This window comes from Narcine bancroftii, chromosome 1 (assembly GCF_036971445.1).
Source record: "Narcine bancroftii isolate sNarBan1 chromosome 1, sNarBan1.hap1, whole genome shotgun sequence".
Classification (NCBI taxonomy): Eukaryota; Metazoa; Chordata; class Chondrichthyes; order Torpediniformes; family Narcinidae; genus Narcine; species Narcine bancroftii.
Genome location: NC_091469.1, coordinates 133,321,023 through 133,348,776, shown reverse-complemented (window position 1 = coordinate 133,348,776; position 27,754 = coordinate 133,321,023). Strand labels below are relative to the sequence as shown.

Here is a 27,754-nt window from a genome sequence, read left to right as displayed (position 1 = left end):
CAATATTTATTTATTCGTATATATAAATGTCCTGCATATGCATTGTTTGTCTGTATGTGTGTTATGTCTAGTTATCTGCATGTTTTTGACCCAGGACTGGAGAACGCTATTTCATTGGGTTGTACTTGTACAATCAGATGACAATAAACTTGACTTGAAGACCACAAGATACAGAGGCAGAAGTAGGCTGCACAGCTCATCAAGTCTGCTCTGTAATTTCATCATGACCTGATCCATTCTCTCACTCAACCCCGTTCCCCTGCCTTCTCCCCCTAACCTTTGATACCCTGATTATTCTGATACTTATGAATATCTGCCTTGAATACATCTAACTACTTTGCCTCCACAGCTGGCTGAGGTAGGAAATTCCAGAGCACCAATCTCTGGCTAAAGAAATTCCTTCATATCTCTGTTTTAAATGGGCTCTCTTCAATCCTGAAGTTGTGCCATCTGGTTGTAGACTCCCCTCCCATAGGAAACAACATTGCGACACCCACTCTGTCCAGGCCTTTCAAATCAAAAAGTTTCTGAGGGCTCCCTCATTCTTTGTAACCAAGGAGTATGGACCAAGAGCTGTGAAACATTCTTCATTTGCTAATCCCTTCATTCCAGGAATCATTCTTGTGAATCTTCTCTGAACCCTCTTCAATACAAACACATCCTTTCTTAAATAAGGAGCCAAAAACTGTACCCAAGCAAGGCCTCACCAGTGCCTTATAAAGCCTCTACATTGCATCCCTTTGAAAATGGGAAAAGCTGATGAATTATTGAATTCTGTATCGAATCCTGAAGGATAGAGGGTACCCAGGCAGAGGATGAGTTTCTGTACTTGGATGTCTGTTGGATTTTGTTGGAACTGTTTAGGAAGCCAAATCAGAGGTCAGAATTGGATGCAGAATTAAATTTACAGGCCATTGAATGTTTATGGTGATGTGATTGAAACATTTATGCTCCTGTAGTGTCTTGATGGGAGGATGTAGAGAACTTGTGTGGGACCTGAAAATGTGGTATGTAAATATGGTGTTTTTTATTTGAAAGGGTGGTGATTGTTGAATCCCGTTTTGAGTCACGATAACTGTAGCGTGCATCTGCTCTGATGCCAGATCATTGCCTCCATAGACACAGCTTGACCTTCTTAAGTTCATCCCTTCAGTCTCTGATCTAGCAAAACAATTCAGTTTGTGCTCTTTGAGGGGGTGGAGATGGCAGGAAACTACAGTGAGATGTGTACAGCATTGAGAATAGTGAGGCTGGTGACCGTAGAAGAAATAGCTGAGAAAATTAGGCCCATGATTATTTTAAATTTAAAACGTTTTTGGATGGTGGGAGAAAACCAGAGGAAACCCAGATAGACACGGGGAGAATGTACAAACTCCTTGCAGGAAGTGTGGGATCAGAACACGGGTTGCTGGCAGCGTTGCGTTAACCAATACGCTAGCCATGCCAATCAAGGAGACAGTGGTCTGATATTTAGTGGCAGGGTCTTGGTTTAGTCGGAGGCATCAGGAAGTACATTTGTCCTCAGTTTGCCAACCCACAGCTGCATATTTGATGGCAATGCTGATGTTTTTCTGTTGTGAGTGGAAAGCGGCAAAGATCAAAAGGGCACTGATTAGAGCAAATAAAGAAAAATGTAAAATTGGAGCCATTCAGGGCCATGTCGTCAATTAATGATGAATAGATTCAGAGAGGGTAATTTTTTAACAAGGCAGGCAGAGTCCACAGTCCGGGATGTGGACTCTGTGCTGATGAGCATAGAAGTAAAGGTTCCAGAAGGACTCCACATCATGCTTCACTCTGTATTGGGATAAAGATGAGGGAGATGAAGCTGAGACTTTGAAGATGGATCACTTTTTTTTCCCCAATGCACAACAAAAATATATTCCAGTTAAAAACAAGGATGGGAAAAGTCAGCCTTGACACTAAGGAAATAAAGGAAGGCATCAAATCAAAATATAGGGTGGCACTGTTCGCGTAATGCCAAGTGCACACAATTATAATGCTAGCAACCGGTTAGAATCTGGGGTACCTGTAAGGACTTTATTCTCCCGTGTCCGCATGAGTGTCCTCTAAATACTCCGGTTTTACATTTTCACAGTTTGGATGAGAATTAATTGATTTGAAATGTAGCTTTTACTTTCTCCACAGATTCTGCTTGACCTCTTGAGTATACCAGCATATTCTGTTTTAATTTCAGATTTCCAGCATTTGCCGTATATATTTTTTCCCCTTTTAGATTTCCTCTGTGATGGCAGTTTTGCGCAATTTCATTTCTAATTTTGACACCTTGCATCATTTTATAAAAGGCACCATATTAATAGAGAGAGTTTATTTCAAGCAGATGAAAATTATGCTCATTTGTGACACTGCCCTTTGTCTTAATAAACCAGTTGCATGTTTAAATTATTTTTGCAGGTTATATCTCCAATAGCAGTACTGATATGTATCATTGGAAAACTTCAAATTAATTGCGACAGAACTTTAATTTTTGAAATATTGGAGGTTTCGTAGATTGTATCAGGCTCATAAAACCAAAAAGCTTGTGACACTCTTGGTTCAGTGAAATTCTCTAGATAATTTAATCTTCTTTTTTACCTTCTAGAGGTCTGCTTATGATTGGTACATTCCAAAAGGAATTCTTAAAACAGGCTGGATGAATAAACATCTAAACCTTGTGCCTGCACTAGTGGTGGTCTTTTATGAACTAGATTGGGATGAGGCTCAATGGAAAGAAAAACAGTCCGAGTGTTCCACCAGGGTTGAAATTGTCAGGTACCTTTTAATTCTTTTGTAATGTTGACTCTGTATATTATGTGAGCCTCAATAGAATGTGCCCTCATAAAAAATGAGAGGAAAGCTTTGGGCCAAAATGTTAATTTTCCCCATGCCCTCTCCCCCCCCCCCCCCACACACTGATACTGCTCTTCCTACTGATTTCTGCAAGCATATTATTGGACTTTTGATGGAAAATTCAGGAAGGTGATATGATGTTACAGATCAGAGCAGCAATTACCTTATTGAATAGCAGAGCAGTTTAAAAAAAATCAGATATAATGTAAAAGATGTAAAGGTGAAATTTTACAAGACGTGGGGTCCATTCATGGACTATTACCATAATTTAAAGGATTAGGGTGTTTGGATGCTTCTGAGCAGTGATGTCTGGTTTCCGAATGTCATCTTTCGTTTCCTATGTATATTAGATATGCAAGTTAAACATACTTAGAGGGAGGGGTTCGATTAATTGGGGTGGGGGGGCTTGTTTTTTGATTTTTTTTTCTTTTGAGATATTTTGACAAAATGGGTTTGATTGCGAACGATAAACACAATTTATACTATGTATGATTAGGGTTTTATTTGAGAAGTACAAATTATTTGTCTTTTCATATACTTTAGTCCATGTATTGGATCAATATGTGTGTATTTTTTAAATTAAAATCAATAAAAGATATTTTAAAAAGAGAGTAGAGCAGGCTCGTAGACCTTGTGGCCATTTTGATAATTCATGCCAAAGCTGTATTCCTGGTCTCTACTTGGATTTATGTGAGAGGCTGATGATCATTGGATTTAATATTGATCAGTGAGGCATACAGCTTGCATGGGAAGATTAGTTCTGTTCCTCAAACTCACATTGGGTTTAGTTGGTGGTCAAAAAATGAAAATCTATATCAATCGTTACCAATTCCCTTAACAGGGAAATTCTTGAATGAGCTAAAGAAAATAATAAGGAAATTCTTATGGAAAGGGGGGAAACCGAGGATAGCGCTAGATAAATTAACAGAATGGTACAAAACAAGGGGGCTTACAACTACCAAACTTTAAGAATTATTATAGAGCAGCACAATTAAGATATCTATCAGATTTTATCAAACAGGTTAGAGCTAGATGAAATAGGGGAGAAGGTACCAGAACATATACTTTATAAGAGGGATGAAAAACTGGTGCAATATAGAAGTTCACCAGCACTGCACCATCTGCTCAACATTTGGAAGAAGATTCACGTAGAAAGGAAAAAAACAAATTACCAACTACCAAAATTATTATTGACGCAAAATCAACTAATCCCTTTCACAATAGATAACCTTTCCTTTAGAGAATGGGAGAGAAAAGGGATTAAAAGAATAGAAAATTTTTTGGGAAATCATTTATTATCTTTTGAACAAATGAAGTACAAATATGGAATAACTCGGTACAATGTTTGCATACTCCAACTGAAAACCTACTTAAAAGACAAATTGGGATGCATACTGAGGTTACCAGAAGGAAGCAGCTTTGAATATGTGATTACATACACAATGATAATTAAAAGATTTATAACAAACATGTACATCAAGCTGCAAGAGAAAGAAAATGATGAAATAAGCTGTAAACCCAAACAAAAGTGGGAACAAGATCTAAACATAATGATAAAAAATGAAATTTGGGAAAAGCTATGCTCCGGAACTATGAGAACTACAATAAACACGAGGTTACGCATGATACAATATAATTGGTTACACAGGCTATATATCACGCCCCAAAAGTTAAATAAATGGAACCCAATAATATCAGATAGATGTTTTCGCTGTAAGAAGGAAACGGGAACAAAAGTACATGCAATTTGGGCATGTGAGAAAGTGAGAAAGTTTTGGGAAGATCTAAATCATGTATTAAATAAAATCACAAAAAGCAACATACCTAAAAATCCAGAGATCTTTCTTCTAAATAATATAAGAAGTAAAGAATTAGGCCTCAAACTGGATGAAGCACAAAAAAGATTTATTATGATAGCCTTAGCTGTAGCAAAAAAAATGTATAATGTCAACCTGGAAATCAGAAGAGAGCCTGAGAATATAGCAATGATACATAGAAATGAATAAATGTATTCCACTGGAAAAAAATAACAAATAATTTAAAAAATAAAGTCACATTATTCGAACAAATTTGGGAACCGTACATGGAACACAGCAGAGAGGGCCTACTGTGGACCTCCATCCCCTAAAATGATAGAATGAGAAGAAGAAATGAACTGACTCAGTGTGTAAAAGTAGATGACACAATTTTCTTGTTTATTTTCATTGTGTGATGACATTGTTTAATTGGATACTGCTGGGGGGAACAGCCTATCAGGGACGAGTTGTGGGGGTCAGGACTCTGGCACGGGGCTGCCCCTGAGTCTCAGAAGGGAAGGAGGGATAAGAACATGGTAATTGTGGTTGGGGACTCACTTGTCGGAGGGATAGATAGGAGGTTGGTTGGACGAGATCGGGGATCCAGGTTGGTCTGTTGCCTCCCTGGTGCTAGGGTCAGGGATGTCTCTGATTGAGTTCACAGAATTCTCCAAGGGGAAGGTGATCAGTCAGAAGTTGTGGTCCATGTGGGGACCAATGACTTAGTTAGAAGTGGGGATGAGGTCTTGAAACAGGAATACATAGAATTAGGCAGGAAGTTAAAAAATAGGACCTCTAAGGTAGTAATCTCTGGATTGCTGCCGGTGCCACGCGCAAGAGAGGGTAGTAATCGGAGGATGTGGAGGATGAATGCATGGCTAATGAGCTGGTGCAGGGGGCAGGGGATAAGATTTTTGGATCATTGGGATCTCTTCTGGGGAAAGTTGGACCTGTACAAAAGGGACGGACTCCACTTAAACTGTAGGGGGACCAATATCCTGGCAAGCAGATTTGCTCGAGCTGTGGGGGAGGGTTTAAACTAGTTTGGCAGGGGGGTGGGGAGCAGAGTTTGCGAGCAGTGTCTAGGGTGCATGGCCACCTAGTTAAGAATGATAAAGATAACAAAGGAAGGATGGAGGTTAAGGTAAAAGGTAGAATAGGGAATATATGTGAGGATCATTCTCTGAAATGCGTGTACTTTAATGCAAGAAGCATTAATGAGCAAGATAGATGCGCTTAGAGCAGGGGTGTCAAACTCAAATTCACGGAGGGCCAAAATTAAAAACTTGGACTAAGTCGAGGGCCGAACTAAATATTTATTGAAATTTTTCAACAACATCTGCATGTTTTCTCTTCTTTCAACATATGTAATGTTAAACTTTAGGATATAACTTTAGGAGGATAATGTTACAGGTCAGGAGTAAGTAGCTCAAGTTCGCCCTTTGCTTGACCTGAGGGAAACATATTTGGTCCCTGTGGAGATGTAGTCAGCATTCACAGGCTGTGTCCATTTTGGCCTGCATCAGGACTCAGCATTTCCTGCTCACTCCTCAGACTCTAGGCCTCTATTCACCCTCGACCCACCATCCCTCTACCTGACCAGTCCTTTACCCAACCCCTACTCACCCCTCACTCCACTCGCTCTGCCTCTACCCACCCCATCCTAAACACGCCCCTCTACTGCTTCTCCCCTCAACCTGTTCCTCCCTCTACCCATCTTTCACCCTCTAATCACCCCTCCCCTACTCGCCCTGCCCCTCCCCTTTTACCTCTTCCCTATCCACCCCTCCTTCTACTCATCCCTCCCTCTAACTGCCCCTCACACCACCATAACTTCCCCTGCCCATTACTCCTCACCTACACCCTCTGCCCACCCCTGCTTACCTACCCACGCAGGCCCAGCGCGCTGCCGATCAGCCTTTGCGGACAGCCACCATCTCTCTCTTCTCGTGCAGGGCCGAACCAGCCGTCCCTGGGGTCCGCGCGGGTGCAAGCGCTGAAGGCCGTGGCGACCGGGAGAAGTGTGCTCGCGCTGTGGAAGGGCCATCAGGTGCCAGTCGCGCAGGGCTCGCGCTGCCTGGGGGCCGTGCGCAGCCTGCCATGCCCATCGCGCCGACAGGAAATCACAGGCGCTCGCCCATCCGCCGCACCGCTCGACAGGTGGGAGAAGTGACTGGTTGTGCGGGAAGCCTTCCAACCTGCTTGCCGGCTGATGACATCGACAGACTTCTCATGTTACAATTTCTCGTGTTACAATGGGGAAGGATGTGCAATGAAGGGGGAGGATGGTGGGGGTGACATTACCACAAAACAGCATCGGCTCTCGCTGCAGGGCGGGCCACCTCTAATACATTTTTGAAATGATCTTGCGGGCCAAATATAATTATATGGGCCAGAGTTTGACATATGTGGCTTAGAGCATGGATTGGCACTTGGAATCATGATGTTGTGGCAATTAGTGAGAACTGGTTACAGGAGGGTCAGGTCTGGCAACTAAATATTCCAGAATACAAATGTTTTGGATGTGATAGAAGAGGGGGTAAAGAAGGGGGAGGAGTTGCTCTGCTTTTTAAAGAGGACATTACTGCCATGAGGTGGCAGGATGGTTTGGACAGATCGTCCAGTGAGGCTGTTTGGGTGGAATTGAGGGGTGGAGGAGGCATGAGGGTACTAATAGGAGTGTATTATAGACCACCAAATGGGCCAAGAAAATTGGAAGAACAAATTTGTAAGGAGATAGCATATATGTGTAATAAACATAAGGTAGTGATCATGGGAGATTGGGATACCCATACAGTAAGAGGGCTGGATGGGCTAGAGTTTGTCAAATGTGTGCAAGATAGCTTTCTTAATCAATACATAGAGGAACCAACTCGGGACGGTGTAATACTGGATCTCCTGTTAGGGAACGAGATAGGTCAGATGTCTGAGGTTAATGTTTGAGAACAAATTGGGTCAAGTGATCACAACTCTATTAGTTTTAGGGTAGTTTTAGGGAAGAGCAAAGAAGGGCCTAAAGTTGAGGTTCTGCATTCAATTGAATTCAAGAGTTGGGATGTTATGATGAAATTGTACAAAGCATTGGTGAGGCCAAGTTTGGAATACTGTGTGCAGTTTTGGTCACCAAATTATAGGAAGGATATAAAGAAAATAGAGAGAGTGCAGAGAAGGTTCACAAGAATGTTGACAGGATGTCAGGGTTTGAGTTACAGAGAAAGGTTGAGCAGCCTGAGGCTTTTTTCTAGACCGTAGAAGATTGAGGGGGGATTTGATGGAGGTGTTCAAGATTTTAAAAGGGACAGAGAGAGTCAACGTGGATAGGCTTTTTCAATTAAGAGTGGGGGATATTCAAACCAGAGGCCATGGTTTGAGATTGCAGTGGGAAAATTATAAAGGGAACATGAGGGGAAATTTCTTCACGGAAAGGGTGGTTGGGATGTGGAATAAGCTTCCAGCAGAGGTGGTTGAAGCAAGGACATTATTTATATTTAAGGAAAGACTGGATAATTACATGGAGGGGGAGGATTGGAGGGGTATGGACCAGGTACTGGTCAATGGAACTAGGAGGGTGGGGATTTGTCCCGGCATGGACTAGTAGGGCCAAACTGGCCTGTTCTGTGGTGTATATGGTTATATGGTTATCGTTATATGGGTTTATTGAATTGTATATGTTGAACGTTTAATGGGTTGGGAAGGGGGTGGGAAGGAGGGGGGAAAAAGTGGAGAAAATGAGACTGTGTATATTCAAGAGGGAATTGTTTGTGTGTATTTTGGTTAATATGTTCATAGTGTGAAAAAAAAATCTGTTATAGTGGGTTGTAGAGTTAAAGTGCTGGGCAACAAGAAGTTTAGTTTCACCCATGTGGACCAAATGGAGGTGCTGTGCAAAGTGGTCATCCATCTGTGTTTGGCTTCCTGATTAGAGGAGATTACATTCTGAGCATTCAAAGCCATATACTGAATTAGAAGTGTAAATGAATTGCTGCTTCACCAAAAGGAATGTTTGGGACCCTGGATAAGGTTAAAGGATGATGGTTTATTTAGGGATAAAAATATGGGGAGTTTTATTTCAAATTATGAGGTTTCTATACCAAAGATAGAAACTTAATTTGATCAATTTAGTCAGTTCTTGGGCTATAAATTAAATTTGCATAAGAGTGAACCCCTAAAGGGGTCATTTTCAAGATACTCTAATTTTGACCACTTTTGATATTTGAGGATTATAGTTACTAGGAATTACAAAAATGTACTGAATGAAAGATTTTTGTATTACTTGATCGTCTCAAAGTATTAATACCAGGATGGTCACCTTCATCTATTACAATGATTGGATGCATCAGTTCAGTTAAAATGAATATTTTATCTAAATTTTTGTATCTTTTTCAATCTTTACCAATTTTTAATTCCCAATTCCTTCTTTGATTCGATTATCTTGTATATATGACATGGAAAATAACCTTGTATACATAAGGCTCACCTCCAAAAGACTAAAAATGAATGGGGGATTATTACTACCAAACTTTAGATTCTATTATTGGGTGCCAATATATGTAATTTACTCTTATTGTTACAGTTTGATAAGTTAGCTGACCGCCCTTCATGGGTAGAAATGGAATTTAATTTTTCTAAAAATACATCTATGTTCACTATTTTAGGTTCACTTTTACCTTTTTGTTTCTCTAAGTTGACTAAGAACCCAATAACGAGGTATAGATTAAGGATATGGACACAATTTGGGAAGTTGTTTGGTTATCATAGTTTTTCTCTTTCCATTCCTATTGTAACTAATCATCTTTTCTAACCCTCTTTGTTAGAAACAAGTTTTAAGGAATGGTATAGATTAGGCATTAAAAGTCTGAAAGATCTTTTAATTCAAGGTGAGGGGGTTGGAGGGTAATTGGCAGAGAGTGGGAGGTTTGAGCTAGTGGAATTGTTCTAGTGAACCGGTGTGTACTTGAAAGGCCGACATGGCCTGTTTCCGCTCCGTAAATGGTTATATGGTTATAAGATAACTGCTTTTTTTGAACATTTAACCTTTCTAATGTATACTTTTTTAGATATTTACAAATTAGTCATTTTGTTCAGTCGAAACTTACTGATTTTCCTCAAATTTCTGAAGTGTTTATTCTTAATGTATTTTTTTGATTTGAAATTTTGCCATGGAGGATTAATATCAAATACTTATAATGATTTAATGGATTTAATAATGGCCTCAATGGCCAGGATTAAGAACGATTAGGAGCATGTTTTGAATAGAGCATTCTCGGACAAGAATTGGGAGACAATTTTTAATTTAATCAATGAGTCTTCATTTTGTGCATAACATTGTTTATTGCAATTTACGACAGAGCACAAACTACATATGTCTAGTTAAATTATCTTGTTTTTATCTATTATGTGATGAGTGTAAAATTTTTGAAGCTTCATTGATTCCTATCTTTTGGAAGTGTCCAAACTTGGAACGTTTTGGAAAGATATTTTACAAATTTTATCAATGATTTTTAAGACTAAATTAGAACCATGCCCTTTGATTGGTTTATTTGTTTTTTCTCTAGAAGAGGATATATCAATGTCTTCAACCAGGAAGAGAATCTTAGCTTGATAGCCAGTCGAGCAATTTTGATGAAGTGGACAGATAATGTTTCACCTACTCACATTCAATGATTACATGTCTTATTTAAGTTTGGAAAAAATTAGATATCAAATTCAGACTTTGCAGCTTTAATATCATAAGATGTGGGGCCCATTCATGAATTATTGTCATAACCTGAGGATTTAAGTGTTGTCGATGCTCTGGGGATGATTCCCTGCCTGGTGACTGCGAGCCATTATTCAGTTCGTATTTACAATATATACAGATAACCTTATTTAGAGGGAGGAGGTAGATTAGTAGGGATTTTTTTTTCCCCTTTTTCCTTTTATTATTAAGACAAATAAGTGAAAGTGAGGTGGGGGGGAGGTGCTTTAAACCACAGATTACGGATCACATCACAGAACAACATGATCACATTAGGGAAGTATAAAATATCTTGTATAAGGGTATTTTATGTATGTTATTTGTATAATTTTGTATTCAATATTTGGACATAGTATGAGTTATGATTTAATTCTTTAATTATTATAATTATAGAATTTGATGTCCTGAATGAAATAAGTTATGTAATATTTATGGTTTTGCTTCTAATTTACAATTGATAGGTGATATGTATATGATATGATTTATGCTATCATTAGTATACCTTGTTTAAAGGATTTTTGTTAAACTCAAAAATATTTTAAAAAAATTATGGGGAGAATAGTGGGACAAAAATGAGCAATGGAGGGTTGGAAGGGGATATACGAAAAGGACCAAAAAAAAACAAAAATAAAGGGGATATCTTGAAATTGGAAAATGTGTAGTGAGCATCCTAAACGAGTGAAAGAACAAGGCCAGCAGTCAGTTGGAACTCGAGCTTTATTTTGACTAGCATGCTGGTGCTTTTAAGACATTCGAGGCTCCTGCGCTGGAAGCTATGTCATCGTGATGTAAGCGCACTACCTGCGTGCATATGGGCCCCGAGTGACCCCCATGTGACCCCATCTTTTATGCGCGTAACACACGGAGCCATCAAATATGTGCGTCACCACAATTGTAATATTCTGTTGGAATATGAGGTGTTGTTGTTCCAGTTTGCATTTGACCTCTCCCTGATTGGGGACTATATTCAAGACAGACAGGTTGATGTGGGAAGGGAAGTTGAAATGGCATGCATCGGGAGGAGTCACGTGATGGAGTAGTGGCTGGACGGAGAACTCCAGCCCTCTCCAGAAAAGTCGGGAAAAACAAGAGAAAATACAAAGGCACAGAAATAAAAGTTAAAGAAAAGTGAGTATAAAGGTGGAAAGAAGATGGAGACAAAAGAAGAAAAATCAAAATCAACGGTAAGAAGAGAGGAAGAGAAGACAACGGAGGAAAAAGATGAAGGCCTTACCTGTCCGAAGAGGCCCGCTGTGGAGAGAGGAGCCCGCTACCTCAGGTCGGTAGAAAAAGAACTACAACAATGGCTCACAGAGCCGAGTAAAAGTGCGCAACCGCGCATGAAAAAAAACACTCCGACGGGAGGGGGGACCAGCTGGGGAGTCGATCTCCACAGCCGGCAACGACAGCTGCAGAACACCTGCAGCAAGAAGAGACCACAGAAGACAATAGAAACAAGAAAGAAGAGAAGGAAAGGGCAACAAAGAAACAACAGATGGCCAACCCAGAGGAAGAAGAAGAGGAAGAATACAGTGAAATAGATGAAGGGAAAGGCAAGGTAAAGGATATACTTGCTCTTGTTAGAGGATACATGGAGTCATTTAAAGAATGGCAAACACAGGAATTCAATGATTTAAGAAGAAGAATAAACAACACAGAAGAGAAAGTGAATAAAATAGATATGACCTTAACAGAAATGGGGAAAAAAATGGACAAGATGGAAGAACGGGCAGTAGCAGCAGAAATGGAGGTAGAAGACTTAAAAAAGAAATTGGAGGAATCTAATAAAAAAACTAAAGAGACAAGAACTACGAGCTCAAAAAATAGATATAATGGAAAATTATAACAGAAGAAATAACATAAAGATAGTGGGCCTTAAGGAAGATGAAGAAGGCAAGAATATGAGGGAGTTTATAAAAGAGTGGATCCCTAAGACCCTAGGATGTCCAGAACTACAGCAAGAAATGGAAATAGAAAGGGCACATAGAGCATTGGCCTCTAAACCACAACAAAAACCAAGATCTATTGTAGTAAAATTCTTAAGATATACTACAAGAGAAAAGGTACTGGAGAAGACAATGGAAAAAGTAAGAGAGGGCAACAAACCACTGGAGTATAAAGGGCAAAAAATCTTCATTTATCCAGATATAAGTTTTGAACTCCTAAAGAAGAGAAAAGAGTTCAATACAGCAAAGGCGATTTTATGGAAGAAAGGGTATAAATTTATACTGAAGCATCCTGCGGTATTGAAAATATTTATTCCAGGACAACAAAACAGACTGTTCTCGGATCCAGAAGAAGCACGAAAATTTGCAGAACAATTACAAAAATAGACTGAGGGATGAAGACGGGTAATGAGAGTAAAAATGATCACGATTGATATGTATGTGGGTAAAGACAAAAATAGACTGAGGGATGAAGACGGGTAATGAGGGTAAAAATGACCACGATTGATATGTATGCGGGTAAAGAGGTATAAGAGTGAATAGAGACAATGGGCATACGTGAAAGTATCTGTAATTAGAGGAAAACATAGATAGTATAGACAAGAATTAATAAGGGAAGGTAATGGAATAGAGAGAATAAGGAGGGAATTAAAAGAGTGACCTTTGTGACATATGAAAAGTGAAATCTTTTCTGGGGGGGGCTGGGTGGGGGAAAAGAGCGGTCACTGCAAAATCAGTTGACGCTTGCGAGTGGATTCGCAAATCCAAATGGAGAGGGGAGATGTGGTTGTCCGACAAGGGATAAAGGACAACTCAGAGGGGAAGGGGAGATTGGGGATAAAGAAGATAGAAATAGGAGAATAAGGAAAATGTTGGATGTTGTAGGAATGTTGTCTGGTAAAGAGTTGAAAATAAGAAAACAGAAATGGAAAAGGAGGAAAGGTAATGATGGAAAAACGGAAAGAGAAGATAAACAAAATATAAAATGGCTACGCTGAACTATATGACTTTAAATATTAATGGAATACATAACCAAATTAAAAGGAAGAAACTACTAAATTTACTGAAAAAGGAAAAAATAGATATAGCATTTGTCCAAGAAACACACTTAACTGAATTGGAGCACAAGAAATTAAAGAGAGATTGGGTAGGACATGTAACAGCAGCATCGTATAATTCAAAAGCAAGAGGAGTGGCTATATTAATTAGTAAAAATGTGCCATTTAAAATAGAAGAGGAAATAATAGATCCAGCAGGGAGATATGTTATGATAAAATGTCAGATATATTCGGAGCTTTGGAATCTACTTAATATATATTCACCTAACGAAGAAGATCAAAAGTTTATGCAAGATATCTTTTTGAAGGTAGCTAATACGCAAGGGAACATACTAATAGGAGGGGATTTCAATCTGAATTTGGATCCAAATATGGATAAAACGGGGAAAAAAATTAACAGGAAGAACAAAGTAACCAAATTTATAATTAAATCAATGCAAGAAATGAAACTTGTGGACATATGAAGGAAACAAAACCCAAAAGAAAAGGAATACTCATACTACTCGACTAGACATAAAACATACTCAAGAATAGACCTATTTTTGTTATCAGCTAGTATGCAGGATAGAGTAAGAAAAACAGAATATAAAGCGAGAATGCTATCGGACCATTCACCCTTAATACTGACAGTAAAGCTAGAGTACATCCCTCCAAGAATGTATAGATGGAGATTAAACCCTATGCTACTTAAAAGACAGGATTTTAGAGAATTTATTGAAAAACAATTAAAAATGTATTTTGAAATAAATACGGAATCAGTGGAAGATAAGTTTATACTATGGGACGCAATGAAAGCATTCATTAGAGGACAAATAATAAGTTATGCAACCAAGATGAAGAAGGACTATAATCAGGAAACAGAGCAGTTGGAAAGGGAAATAGTAAACATAGAAAAAAAAATTAGCAATAAAGGAAGATACAACCAAAAGAAGAGAATTGGCGGATAAAAAAATAAAATATGAAACATTACAAACATATAAGGTGGAGAAGAATATAATGAAGACAAAACAGAAATATTATGAACTAGGTGAAAAAACACACAAAATCTTAGCATGGCAGCTTAAGACAGAGCAAACTAAGAAAATGGTATTGGCAACAAGGAAAAAAGACAAACAAATTACATATAATCCAAAAGAAATTAAGGAAAACTTTAGAGAATTCTATGAACAATTATACCGAACTGAAAACGAAGGGAAAGAAGGGAAAATAGATGAATTTTTGACTAAAATTGAACTACCAAAACTACAAATAGAGGAACAAAATAAATTAACAGACTCATTTGGAACAGTAGAAATACAAGAGATAATAAAAAAATTACCAAATGATAAGACACCAGGAGAGGATGGACTCCCAATAGAATTCTACAAAACATTTAAAGACCTATTAATACCGCCCCTCCTGGATGTAATCAACCAGATTGATGAGACACAAAACTTACCAGATTCATGTAAAACAGCAATAATTACAGTGATACTAAAACAAGGGAAAGATCCACTCTCACCAGCGTCATATAGACCAATATCTTTGCTAAACTATTAGCAAACAGATACCGAAAATGGTAAATTTAGACCAAACTGGATTTATCAAAAAAAGACGCACAACAGACAATATTTGTAAATTTATTAACTTAATTCATGCAGTAGAAGGAAATGAAGCACCTGCAGTAGCAGTTGCTTTAGACGCAGAGAAGGCCTTCGACAGAGTAGAATGGAATTATTTGTTCAAAGTATTGCAAAAATTCAGTTTACCGGAGAAGTATATTAATTGGATTAAAGCATTATATAAGGGACCGTTAGCGAAAGTGACAGTAAATGGACATGTATCAAAGCAATTTAACTTAAGCAGGTCAACGCGGCAGGGATGCCCACTATCACCATTATTGTTTGCGCTAGCTATAGAACCACTAGCAGAATCGATAAGAATAGATAATAATATAAAAGGAATAAAAATAAAAGACAGGGAATATAAAATCAGTCTATTTGCGGATGATGTGATAGTGTACTTAACAGAACCAGAACTATCAATAAAAGAACTATATAAGAAATTGAAGGAATATGGAGAAGTGTCGGGATACAAGATAAACGTAAATAAAAGTGAAGCAATGCCTATGAATAATGCGGATTTCTCAAAATTTAAGAAGGAATCCCCATTCAGATGGCAAATGCAGGCAATAAGATACCTAGGTGTACAAATAAACAAAAATCTAGGCCAATTATATAAACTCAATTACAATCCACTAATGAAAAAATTACAGGACGATTTAGAGCATTGGAAAGAGCTACCACTAACACTGATAGGAAGGATAAACTGTATTAAAATGAACATTTTTCCAAGGATACTATACTTATTTCAGGCATTGCCAATACAACTGACAGAAAAATTCTTCAAAGAGTTAAAGAAAATAATAAGGAAATTTTTATGGAGAGGGGGGAAACCGAGGATAGCACTAGATAAATTAACAGAATGGTATAAACAAGGAGGCTTACAATTGCCAAACTTCAAAAATTATTATAGAGCCGCACAATTAAGGTACCTATCAGATTTTTATCAAACAAGGGAAAAACCAGACTGGACGAGATTAGAATTAGATAAAATAGGGGAAAAGATACCTGAACACATATTATATAAATGGGACGAAAAATTGGTACAACATAGAACTTCTCCAGTATTACACCATCTCCTCAATATATGGAAGAAGATTCATGTAGAAAGAAATAAAACAAATTATCAATTACCAAAACTAATATTGACGCAAAATAAGCTACTCCCTTTTACAATAGACAACCTTTCCTTTAGAAAATGGGAAAAAAAAGGATTAAATGAATAGAAAATTGTTTTTCAGGAAGTAGATTCTTATCCTTTGAACAAATGAGAGATAAGTACAATATAACTGGAGATACAGCGCTGGTATATTACCAACTGAGATCCTACTTGAAAGATAAATTAGGAAGCAATTTGAGTTTACCAGAGGGAAGTAACCTTGAATATGTGATTACAGATACAATGTTAATCAAAAGATTTATAACAAATATGTATATTAATCTGCAAGAAAAGGAGAATGAGGAAACAAATGGTAAAACTAAACAAAAATGGGAACAAGATTTAAATATAAAGTTAAAAAAGGAAACATGGGAGAAATTATGTTCTGGAACGATGAGAAATACAATAAATACGAGGCTGCGTATGATACAATATAATTGGTAACACAGACTATACATTACACCGCAAAAGTTAAATAAATGGGACCCAACAGTATCTGATAGATGTTTTCGATGTAAAAAAGAAAGGGGAACAACAATTCATGCAATCTGGACATGTGAGAGAGTAGAAAAATTTTGGGATGATCTCAATCAGATATTAAATAAAATAACAGAAAACAATATACCAAAGAATCCAGAGATCTTTCTCCTAAGTAATATAAAAAATAAAGAATTTGGAATTGACTTGGAAGATGCACAAAAAAGATTTGTTAAGATAGCCCTAGCCGTAGCAAAAAAATGTATTATGTCAACCTGGAAATTGGAAGATAATTTGAAAATACAACAATGGTATATAGAAATGAATAAATGTATCCCATTAGAAAAAATAACATATAGTTTAAGAAATAATATTGAAATATTCAAACAAGTATGGGAGCCTTACATTAAATACAATAGCGAAAACCTACCGGGAACAAACATTACCTAAGTTGATGGAAGGAGAAGAAAAGAAAAGAATGGACTCAGTAGAATTTCTGGTGTATTTTTGTTGAATGACAACATTGTCTGACTGACTTAATGCAACCTAGATTGTATACCTAAAATGGATGAGAGGTGGGGGGTGGGGGGGGTGGCTTGGGAGGAGGGAGGGTGGGGGGGAGAAAAAGTCACTGTATATGTGTGAAAATGAAGAAGTGTATGTCATGGCTAACGTGTTTTATGGTGTGAAAAATAAATTAAAAAAAAAAGAAATGGCATGCATCTGCGAACTCAAAGGTCATTGTGGACAAAGCACAAGTATTTTGCAAGTCTACACTTAGTCACTTCTAAAAGGCCACTTTAGGAAAACCAAACCCAGGAGATGAGTTGGATAAAGCACAAGAGTTAATACTGTGTGGCGACCCACTTACCAGCAAGTGAACTGGCTCCCAAAATGGCAGACATGCTGTGGAAAACTTGGGAAATTGACCTGCATCCAACATAGGTTTATACCTGAGCTGATGACATCACTGATTACATCACTTCCTGGCCATGTGACAGAAGCAGTGACGTATATAAGCCTAGAGATGTCAGTCTTGCATTTGACTGCACAATGTCTTCCTTGTTTATACATCAACTTGATGTCTGTTGTAGCTTAGTATTGAATACTTTGCTACAATCGCCTATTTTTATTCAGTACATAAAACCAAAGTATTTTTCAGTGTTTCATTGTTTACTTTATGCCTCTGTGAAGCTTTACGTCTTTTGCCAGGCGAAAACAAATTGCAGTTATGCAATGTAATAATCACAGTGCTGTAGATGGACTTGTAAAAGGCTGTATGAAAATTTGACAGAGTGGGTGTTTCTTGGAGAGAATTTTAAAAGTTGGTCAGTAGGGTTGCAGAGTTTATTGCTGGTCAATTACATAATGGCATTATTATTACTAAAATATTTAGCTCATTATTATGTAGAGGTTGTTGGCTCAATCAAGCTTTAACTTCAGCATACCAAATAAATAATTGTTTGGTTTGTCCTCTACTCTTCATCAATGTCACACTAATATTATGTATTTTGTGGTTTCAGACAAAGTTTACAGGGAAGAAACACAAAGGTTGCTGTTGTCCTGATACAGAAGAAAACTCCATTACCACCAGGTATGTTTTACTTAAGTTTTGACTTCATTTTCTTGGATTGCTGCTTTTAAAAATCTTCATTCAGTTTAATTCAGAGGTACAGACCATGAGCCCACATTAACTAAATACACCCCTGTGACTAATTCTACTAATCTGCATGTCTTTGGATTACAGGAGGAAACCGGAGAACCCAGAGAAAACTTTGAGTGGTCATGGGGGAGAATGTACAAATTCCTCACATATAGTGGTGGATTTGAACAGGCTTCTCCACTAACCTTAACCCAAGTTCAGATCTTGATTTTTAAAAAATTCTCTTGAACGTTCAGCAACAACATGGAAGTGATTTTTTTTTTTTCTTTATTTGTAATATTCAAAATAAGTAAAGAAATGCAAGAAGAGAACTTGAAGCAGTTTCAGCCAATTTTCAGAACAAAATCCAAAAGCTATACCAATTAAAATATAATTGCAGCAAAAAACTGCAGATCCCATAAATTGGAAACAAATGTAGAACTAATGATCAACACTCAGTGGGGCAGGGCAGCATCTGTGGAGAGAAAAAAACAGGGTCACCATTTTTGGTCGATGACCCTTCATCTGTACTGGAAAAGTATGTTGTGGAAATGGGAGGAACAAAGGAACTTTTTGTGGTAGGTGCAGATGATGGTTTTCAAGGTAACAATTACTTAAAAAATTTACATTTAGAGATGAAAACAGAGAAACAAATTGAAACAAAGGTGTAGCCATATCTCTGGAGAGAGGTGATTACATTAAATTAAATTGCAAAGGTGCCAACATTTCCAGACAGATGGGTTGCCATTCTTTGAACTTGTTCAAGGCAACAGTGCATTACTGGCCACCTGTTAGGATTAGATAGTTATGGAGAATTAAAGTGATGGGGGACTGGATTTTTGGGGAAATCCATGTATGCTGAACAGAGGTTGTAACTACAGGAGGTACCATATCTGCTCTGTTACCTCTTCAGATAAAGCACACATTTTTTTTTAGTATATAATATTCAGTGCACAGAATGTGGTTTCTCCACATTGGAGAAACCTACTGACAGTTTGCAGAATACCCCCTGCAGTCCCTTAGGATGATGCTCAACTGCCAAATGCCTCACACTTTAAATGCAAGAAACTGCCAAATGCCTCACACTTTAAATGCAAGAAACTACAAATGCTGTAATCTTGAGCAAGCCATGAGAAATGGGAGGGATTCGCAGGTCACACAACTCCTTTGGAGACAATGGACAGTCAACGTTTTTGGTTGGGACACTTTTTTACTGACTTGATCAACCATTTCTCTTGCTGAATATTGTTGGCTTCAGCTTCTCTTTGCCTGTCACTTTAATTTTAAATCTCACAGGAGGAGTCACGTGATGGAGTAGTGGCCGGACGGTGAACTCCAGCCCTCTCCAGAAAAGTCGGGAAAAACAAGTGAAAATACAAAGGCACAGAAATACAAGTTAAAGAAAAGTGAATATAAAGGTGGAAAGAAGATGGAGACAAAAGGAGAAAAATCAAAATCAACGGAAAGAAGAGAGGAAGAGAAGACAACGGAGGAAAAAGGTGAAGGCCTTACCTGTCCGAAGAGGCCCGCTGTGGAGAGAGGACCCCACTACCTCAGGTCGGTAGAAAGAGAACTACAACAATGGCTCACAGAGCCGAGTAAAAGTGCGCAACCGCGCATGAAAAAAAACACACCGACGGGAGGGGGGACCAGCTGGGGAGTCGATCTCCACAGCCGGCAACGACAGCTGCAGAACACCTGCAGCAAGAAGAGACCACAGAAGACAATGGAAACAAGAAAGAAGAGGAGGAAAGGGCAGCAAAGGAACAACAGATGGTCAACCTAGAGGAAGAAGAAGAGGAAGAGTACAGGGAAATAGAAGAAGAAAAGAAAGGCAAGGTAAAGGAGGTACTTGCTCTTGTTAGAGGATACATGGAGTCATTTAAAGAATGGCAAACACAGGAATTTAATGATTTAAGAAGAAGAATAAACAACACAGAAAAGAAAATAAATAAAATGGATATGACCTTAACAGAAATGGGGAAAAAAATGGACAAGATGGAAGAACGGGCAATAGCAGCAGAAATGGAGGTAGAAGACTTAAAAAAGAAATTGGAGGAATCTAATAAAAAAACTAAAGAGACACAAGAATTACTAGCCCAAAAAATAGATATAATGGAAAATTATAACAGAAGAAATAACATAAAGATAGTGGGCCTTAAGGAAGATGTAGAAGGCAAGAATATGAGGGAGTTTATAAAAGAATGGATCCCTAAGGCCCTAGGATGTCCAGAACTACAGCAAGAAATGGAAATAGAAAGGGCACATAGAGCATTGGCCCCTAAACCACAACCACAACAAAAACCAAGATCTATTGTAGTAAAATTCCTAAGATATACTACAAGAGAAAAGGTACTGGAGAAGACAATGGAAAAAGTAAGAGAGGGCAACAAACCACTGGAGTATAAAGGGCAAAAAATCTTCATTTATCCAGATATAAGCTTTGAACTCCTAAAGAAGAGAAAAGAGTTCAATGCAGCAAAAGCGACTTTATGGAAGAAAGGATATAAATTTACACTGAAGCATCCTGCGGTATTGAAAATATTTATTCCAGGACAACAAAACAGACTATTCTCGGATCCAGAAGAAGCACGAAAATTTGCAGAACAATTACAAAAATAGACTGAGGGATGAAGACGGGTAATGAGAGCAAAAATTATCACGATTGATATGTATGTGGGTAAAGACAAAAATAGACTGAGGGATGAAGACGGGTAAGGAGGGTAAAAATGACCACGATTGATATGTATGCGGGTAAAGAGGTATAAGAGTGAATAGAGACAATGGGCATATGTGAAAGTATCTGTAATTAGAGGAAAACATAGAGAGTATAGACAAGAATTAATAAGGGAAGGTAATGGAATAGAGAGAATAAGGAGGGAACTAAAAGAGTGACCTTTGTGACATATAAAAAACGAAATCTTTTCTGGGGGGGGCTGGGTGGGGGGAAAAGAGCGGTCACTGCAAAATCAGTTGACGCTTGCGAGTGGATTCGCAAATCCAAATGGAGAGGGGAGATGTGGTTGTCCGACAAGGAATAAAGGGCAACTCAGGAGGGGAAGGGGAGATTGGGAATAAAGAAGATAGAAATAGGAGAATAAGGAAAATGTTGGATGTTGTAGGAATGTTGTCTGGTAAAGAGTTGAAAATAAGAAAACAGAAATGGAAAAGGAGGAAAGGTAATGATGGAAAAACGGAAAGAGAAGATAAACAAAATATAAAATGGCTACGCTGAACTATATGACTCTAAATATTAATGGAATACATAACCAAATTAAAAGGAAGAAACTACTAAATTTACTGAAAAAGGAAAAAATAGATATAGCATTTGTCCAAGAAACACATTTAACTGAATTGGAGCACAAGAAATTAAAGAGAGATTGGGTAGGACATGTAACAGCAGCATCGTATAATTCAAAAGCAAGAGGAGTGGCTATATTAATTAGCAAAAATGTGCCATTTAAAATAGAAGAGGAAATAATAGATCCAGCAGGGAGATATGTTATGATAAAATGTCAGATATATTCAGAGCTTTGGAATCTACTTAATATATATTCACCTAACGAAGAAGATCAAAAGTTTATGCAAGATATCTTTTTGAAGGTAGCTAATACGCAAGGGAACATACTAATAGGAGGGGATTTCAATCTGAATTTGGATCCAAATATGGATAAAACGGGGAAAAAAATTAACAGGAAGAACAAAGTAACCAAATTTATAATTAAATCAATGCAAGAAATGAAACTTGTGGACATATGGAGGAAACAAAACCCAAAAGAAAAGGAATACTCATACTACTCGACTAGACATAAAACATACTCAAGGATAGACCTATTCCTGTTATCAGCCCACATACAAGGGAGAGTTAGGAAAACGGAATATAAAGCTAGACTATTATCGGACCACTCACCCCTGTTATTGGCAATAGAGCTAGAAGACATCCCTCCAAGAATGTATAGATGGAGATTAAACCCCATGCTACTTAAAAGACAGGATTTTAGAGAATTTATTGAAAAACAATTAAAAATGTACTTTGAAGTAAATACGGAATCAGTGGAAGATAAGTTTATACTATGGGACGCAATGAAAGCATTCATTAGAGGGCAAATAATAAGTTATGCAACCAAGATGAAGAAGGACTATAATCAGGAAACAGAGCAGTTGGAAAGGGAAATAATAAACATAGAAAAAAAATTAGCAATAAAGGAAGATACAACCAAAAGAAGAGAATTGGCGGATAAAAAAATAAAATATGAAACATTACAAACATATAAGGTGGAGAAGAATATAATGAAGACAAAACAGAAATATTATGAACTAGGGGAAAAAACACACAAAATCCTAGCATGGCAGCTTAAGACAGAGCAAACTAAGAAAATGGTATTGGCAACAAGGAAAAAAGACAAACAAATTACATATAATCCAAAAGAAATTAAGGAAAACTTCAGAGAATTCTATGAACAATTATACCGAACCGAAAACGAAGGGAAAGAAGGGAAAATAGATGAATTTTTGACTAAAATTGAACTACCAAAACTACAAATAGAGGAACAAAATAAATTAACAGAACCATTTGGAACAGTAGAAATACAAGAGATAATAAAAAATTTACCAAATAATAAGACACCAGGAGAGGATGGACTCCCAATAGAATTCTACAAAACATTTAAAGACCTAATAATACCGCCCCTCCTGGATGTAATCAACCAGATTGATGAGACACAAAACTTACCAGATTCATGTAAAACAGCAATAATTACAGTGATACTAAAACAAGGGAAAGATCCACTCTCACCAGCGTCATATAGACCAATATCTCTGCTAAACACAGATTATAAGATAATAGCTAAACTATTAGCGAACAGATTAGCAGAACAGGTACCGAAAATGGTAAATTTAGACCAAACTGGATTTATCAAAAAAAGACGCACAACAGACAATATTTGTAAATTTATTAACTTAATTCATGCAGTAGAAGGAAATAAAGCACCGGCAGTAGCAGTTGCTTTAGACGCAGAGAAGGCCTTCGACAGAGTAGAATGGAATTACTTGTTCAAAGTATTGCAAAAATTCAGTTTACCGGAGAAGTATATTAATTGGATTAAAGCATTATATAAGGGACCGTTAGCGAAAGTGACAGTAAATGGACATGTATCAAAGCAATTTAACTTAAGCAGGTCAACGCGGCAGGGATGCCCACTATCACCATTATTGTTTGCGCTAGCTATAGAACCACTAGCAGAATCGATAAGAAGAGATAATAATATAAAAGGAATAAAAATAAAAGACAGGGAATATAAAATCAGTCTGTTTGCGGATGATGTGATAGTGTACTTAACAGAACCAGAACTATCAATAAAAGAACTATATAAGAAATTGAAGGAATATGGAGAAGTGTCGGGATACAAGATAAACGTAAATAAAAGTGAAGCAATGCCTATGAATAATGCGGATTTCTCAAAATTTAAGGAGGAATCCCCATTCAGATGGCAAACGCAGGCAATAAGATACCTAGGTGTGCAAATAAACAAAAATCTAGGCCAATTATATAAACTCAATTACAATCCACTAATGAAAAAATTACAGGACGATTTAGAGCATTGGAAAGAGCTACCACTAACACTGATAGGAAGGATAAACTGTATTAAAATGAACATTTTTCCAAGGATACTATACTTATTTCAGGCATTGCCAATACAACTGACAGAAAAATTCTTCAAAGAGTTAAAGAAAATAATAAGGAGATTTTTATGGAGAGGGGGGAAACCGAGGATAGCACTAGACAAATTAACAGAATGGTATAAACAAGGAGGCTTACAATTGCCAAACTTCAAAAATTATTATAGAGCCGCACAATTAAGGTACCTATCAGATTTTTATCAAACAAGGGAAAAACCAGACTGGACGAGACTAGAATTAGATAAAATAGGGGAAAAGATACCTGAACACATATTATATAAATGGGACGAAAAATTGGTACAACATAGAACTTCTCCAGTATTACACCATCTCCTCAATATATGGAAGAAGATTCATGTAGAAAGAAATAAAATAAATTACCAAATACCAAAACTAATATTGACGCAAAATAAGCTACTCCCTTTTACAATAGACAACCTTGCCTTTAGAAAATGGGAAAAAAAAGGGATTAAAAGAATAGAAAATTGTTTTTCAGGAAGTAGATTCTTATCCTTTGAACAAATGAGAGATAAGTACAATATAACGGGAGATACAGCGCTGGCATATTACCAACTGAGATCCTACTTGAAAGATAAATTAGGAAGCAACTTGAGTTTACCAGAGGGAAGTAACCTTGAATATGTGATTACAGATACAATGTTAATCAAAAGATTTATAAAAAATATGTATATTAAACTGCAAGAAAAGGAAAATGAGGAAACAAATGGTAAAACTAAACAAAAATGGGAACAAGATTTAAATATAAAGATAAAAAAGGAAACATGGGAGAAGTTATGCTCTGGAACGATGAGAAATACAATAAATACGAGGCTGCGTATGATACAATATAATTGGTTACACAGACTATACATTACACCGCAAAAGTTAAATAAATGGGACCCAACAGTATCTGATAGATGTTTTCGATGTAAAAAAGAAAGGGGAACAACAATTCATGCAATCTGGACATGTGAGAGAGTAGAAAAATTTTGGGATGATCTCAATCAGATATTAAATAAAATAACAGAAAACAATATACCAAAGAATCCAGAGATCTTTCTCCTAAGTAACATAAAAAATAAAGAATTTGGAATTGACTTGGAGGATGCACAAAAAAGATTTGTTAAGATAGCCCTAGCTGTAGCAAAAAAATGTATTATGTCAACCTGGAAATTGGAAGATAATTTGAAAATACAACAATGGTATATAGAAATGAATAAATGTATTCCATTAGAAAAAATAACATATAGTTTAAGAAATAATATTGAAATATTCGAACAAGTATGGGAGCCTTACATTAAATACAATAGCGAAAACCTACCGGGAACAAACATTACCTAAGTTGATGGAAGGAGAAGAAAAGAAAAGAATGGACTCAGTAGAATTTCTGGTGTATTTTTGTTGAATGACAACATTGTCTAACTGAATTAATGCAACCTAGATTGTATAACTAAAATGGATGAGGGGGGGGGGGATGGGGGGGTGGCTTGGGAGGAGGGAGGGGGGAGGGAGAAAAAGTCACTGTAAATGTGTGGAAAAGAAAAAGTGTATATCATGGCTATTGTGATTTATGGTGTGAAAAATAAAAAATTAAAAAAAAAAAAAAAAAAATTTAAATCTCACTACAAGTCTAACTTTTGTCTTTGGCCTCCAGTGAGATCCAATAAAAGTGTGGAACATAATCCCATTTTAGGCATGTGAAAATTAAAAAAGATCTGCAGATGCTGAAAAATAAAAATAAACAATTCTGGAAATAGTCAGTAGGTCAGGCTGCATCTGTGGGAAGAGAGAGTTAGGACCAGGTCAGAGAGCTTTCTTTCTGTAGCTTTAAACCCACCTGTTTTCTCACTTCCTTTCCTGATGAAGAGACCCTGAATTGAAATGTTGACCGTCCTGACACATGCTGCTTCAGCTGTTGAGTTATTTCTAGTATTTTCTATTTTTGTCCATTTACAACGTGTGGTCTCAAAATGTATCCTTTGCAATGAAGAAGGCCTTTATGAAATTCAAGGCAGCGTAGTGGTTAGTGTGACGCTACTGCAGCATCATCAACCTGGGTTCAAATCCAGCACTATCTTTAAGGAGCTTGTACATTATCCCCATGACCTGCGTATGGGTTTGGTGGGTTAATTGGGTGTATTTGGGAATAAAAGATGTTGAACGTCATTGTATTTTAGATGAAATAGTTCTTTCATTTTTTTTTACTGCTTCCAAGGTGAGGATTTAGTTGCTTCAGAAAGAGCAGCCGCCTTGTGCAATGCCTGTGACCTATCAGGAAAGTCTTTATTTGTGCTACCTCATACAGATCATCTTGTGGGATACATAATCAGGTAAGGTGGCTTGCATTCCTGATGATTTCCCCATTTCTTACTCCCAAGTTGTAATTTTGCGCAAGAGTCAAATATTTTCTCTCATTTGGTACACCATCAATGGTGTACTTTTTTTTCTTTTTTTAATCTGCTGTCCACAAAAGCTACTGGACATATTTCAAACGAAAAAACACTATTATGGGAGAATAGAATCGGGAAAACCATCTGAACTACTTTCATCTGCTCGTCCATGGAATCATCAGTTTAAAATTATAATTCAGTTTCTGTTTCCACATGTTTCCTGTTCTCAATATTTTTAGCATCCATTATTAATTTGATTTTTAGCAAATGGATTATTTTTATTTTATAACCCGGATGTATTTGCAAGAAAACCTTGATCTGGCAACCTTGGGACATTGATAGTGGTGGACTACCAAATATTCCAGACTATTTGATGTTACAACAATGGATACCTAAGCACAGTTATTTCACCTTTTCGATAAGTTAAACAGCTGTATAATGTTGCAGTAAGGAGTCATATTAGCTCAGCGGACACTCAACTAGATGCTTAATTGAAACAGGCTCTACAGAAAGTTTCATAGACTCTCATACTGTTCGGGAATACAAACTTAAGCAGAATCCTTCCAATTACTGTATGTTTCTAGTGTCTCATTCACACTCTACTTGTATCCAAGAACATTGTACTGTACATTTGTGGCGGGGGGGCGGGGGGGCGGGGGGGGGGAGTGTTGTTGATTGTTTGTGCTCCAGTACTATTGGGTCTTGACTTCTTGTGTCATCTCAAAAGCCTGACCTTGGAGTATTCTGGTCCCTTCCCTCCCATAACGGCTTGGAATGGTGGGCCATTAAAATCAGAGCCTACATGCAGTCTCTCCAAATTTAATATCAACTCCCCAACCCCTCTTCCCAAACCCGTCTCTGGATTGCAAGCTGATTGCTACAAAGAGCAGGTGGTACAGTGCTCTGATGGGGAGTTCATAAATTCTGAGACTTAATGCTTTCTCAGTGAGAAAATCATTGAACCTAGCATTGTAGAGAGTGCAACTGGTGGTAGTAAAAGGGGGAAAATAAGTCCAAGCGAGTAATTGACTATAGCCAAACAATTAATAATATCACACTCTTGGCGCATACCCTCTTACTCAAATTTCAGAGATAGTGAATGATATTGCACAGTATCAGGTCTATTTGACCATTGACCTGACGGCTGCCTAACACCAGCTGCTGATCCGTTCTAAAGACTATCCCTATACTGCTTTTGACGCAAACGGCCGTCTCTATCAATTCTGGATTTTCCCTTTCAGCATTACCAATGGAGTTTTTTATCTTCCAGAGGCAGATGGACAGGATGGTGGACGAGTATAGGTTGAAAGCTACCTTCCCTTACCTTGATAACGTCACCATCTGTGGCCACACCTTGGAGGATCATAATGCCAACCTTCAGAGCTTTCTCCACATGGCGAAAGCCCTGAACCTCACTTA

The 27,754-nt window shown here is 37.5% G+C and overlaps 1 protein-coding gene across 6 annotated transcripts in view; it reads left to right on the top strand.

The window, feature by feature from the left end:
* Positions 1-27,754, top strand: part of trappc11 (trafficking protein particle complex subunit 11) — a 74,860-nt gene that overhangs the window by 5,933 nt on the left and 41,173 nt on the right. For 4 of the 6 annotated variants that reach the window (XM_069940402.1, XM_069940382.1, XM_069940393.1 and 1 more), the window contains 3 exons: positions 2,603-2,772; positions 6,602-6,806; positions 18,148-18,218. In XM_069940402.1, the coding sequence (XP_069796503.1) occupies positions 2,603-2,772; positions 6,602-6,806; positions 18,148-18,218 (446 nt within the window). Of the gene's footprint in view, positions 1-2,602; positions 2,773-6,601; positions 6,807-18,147; positions 18,219-26,160; positions 26,276-27,754 lie in introns of those variants that run through there. The other 2 variants (XM_069940431.1, XM_069940411.1) reach the window with 2 other exon arrangements.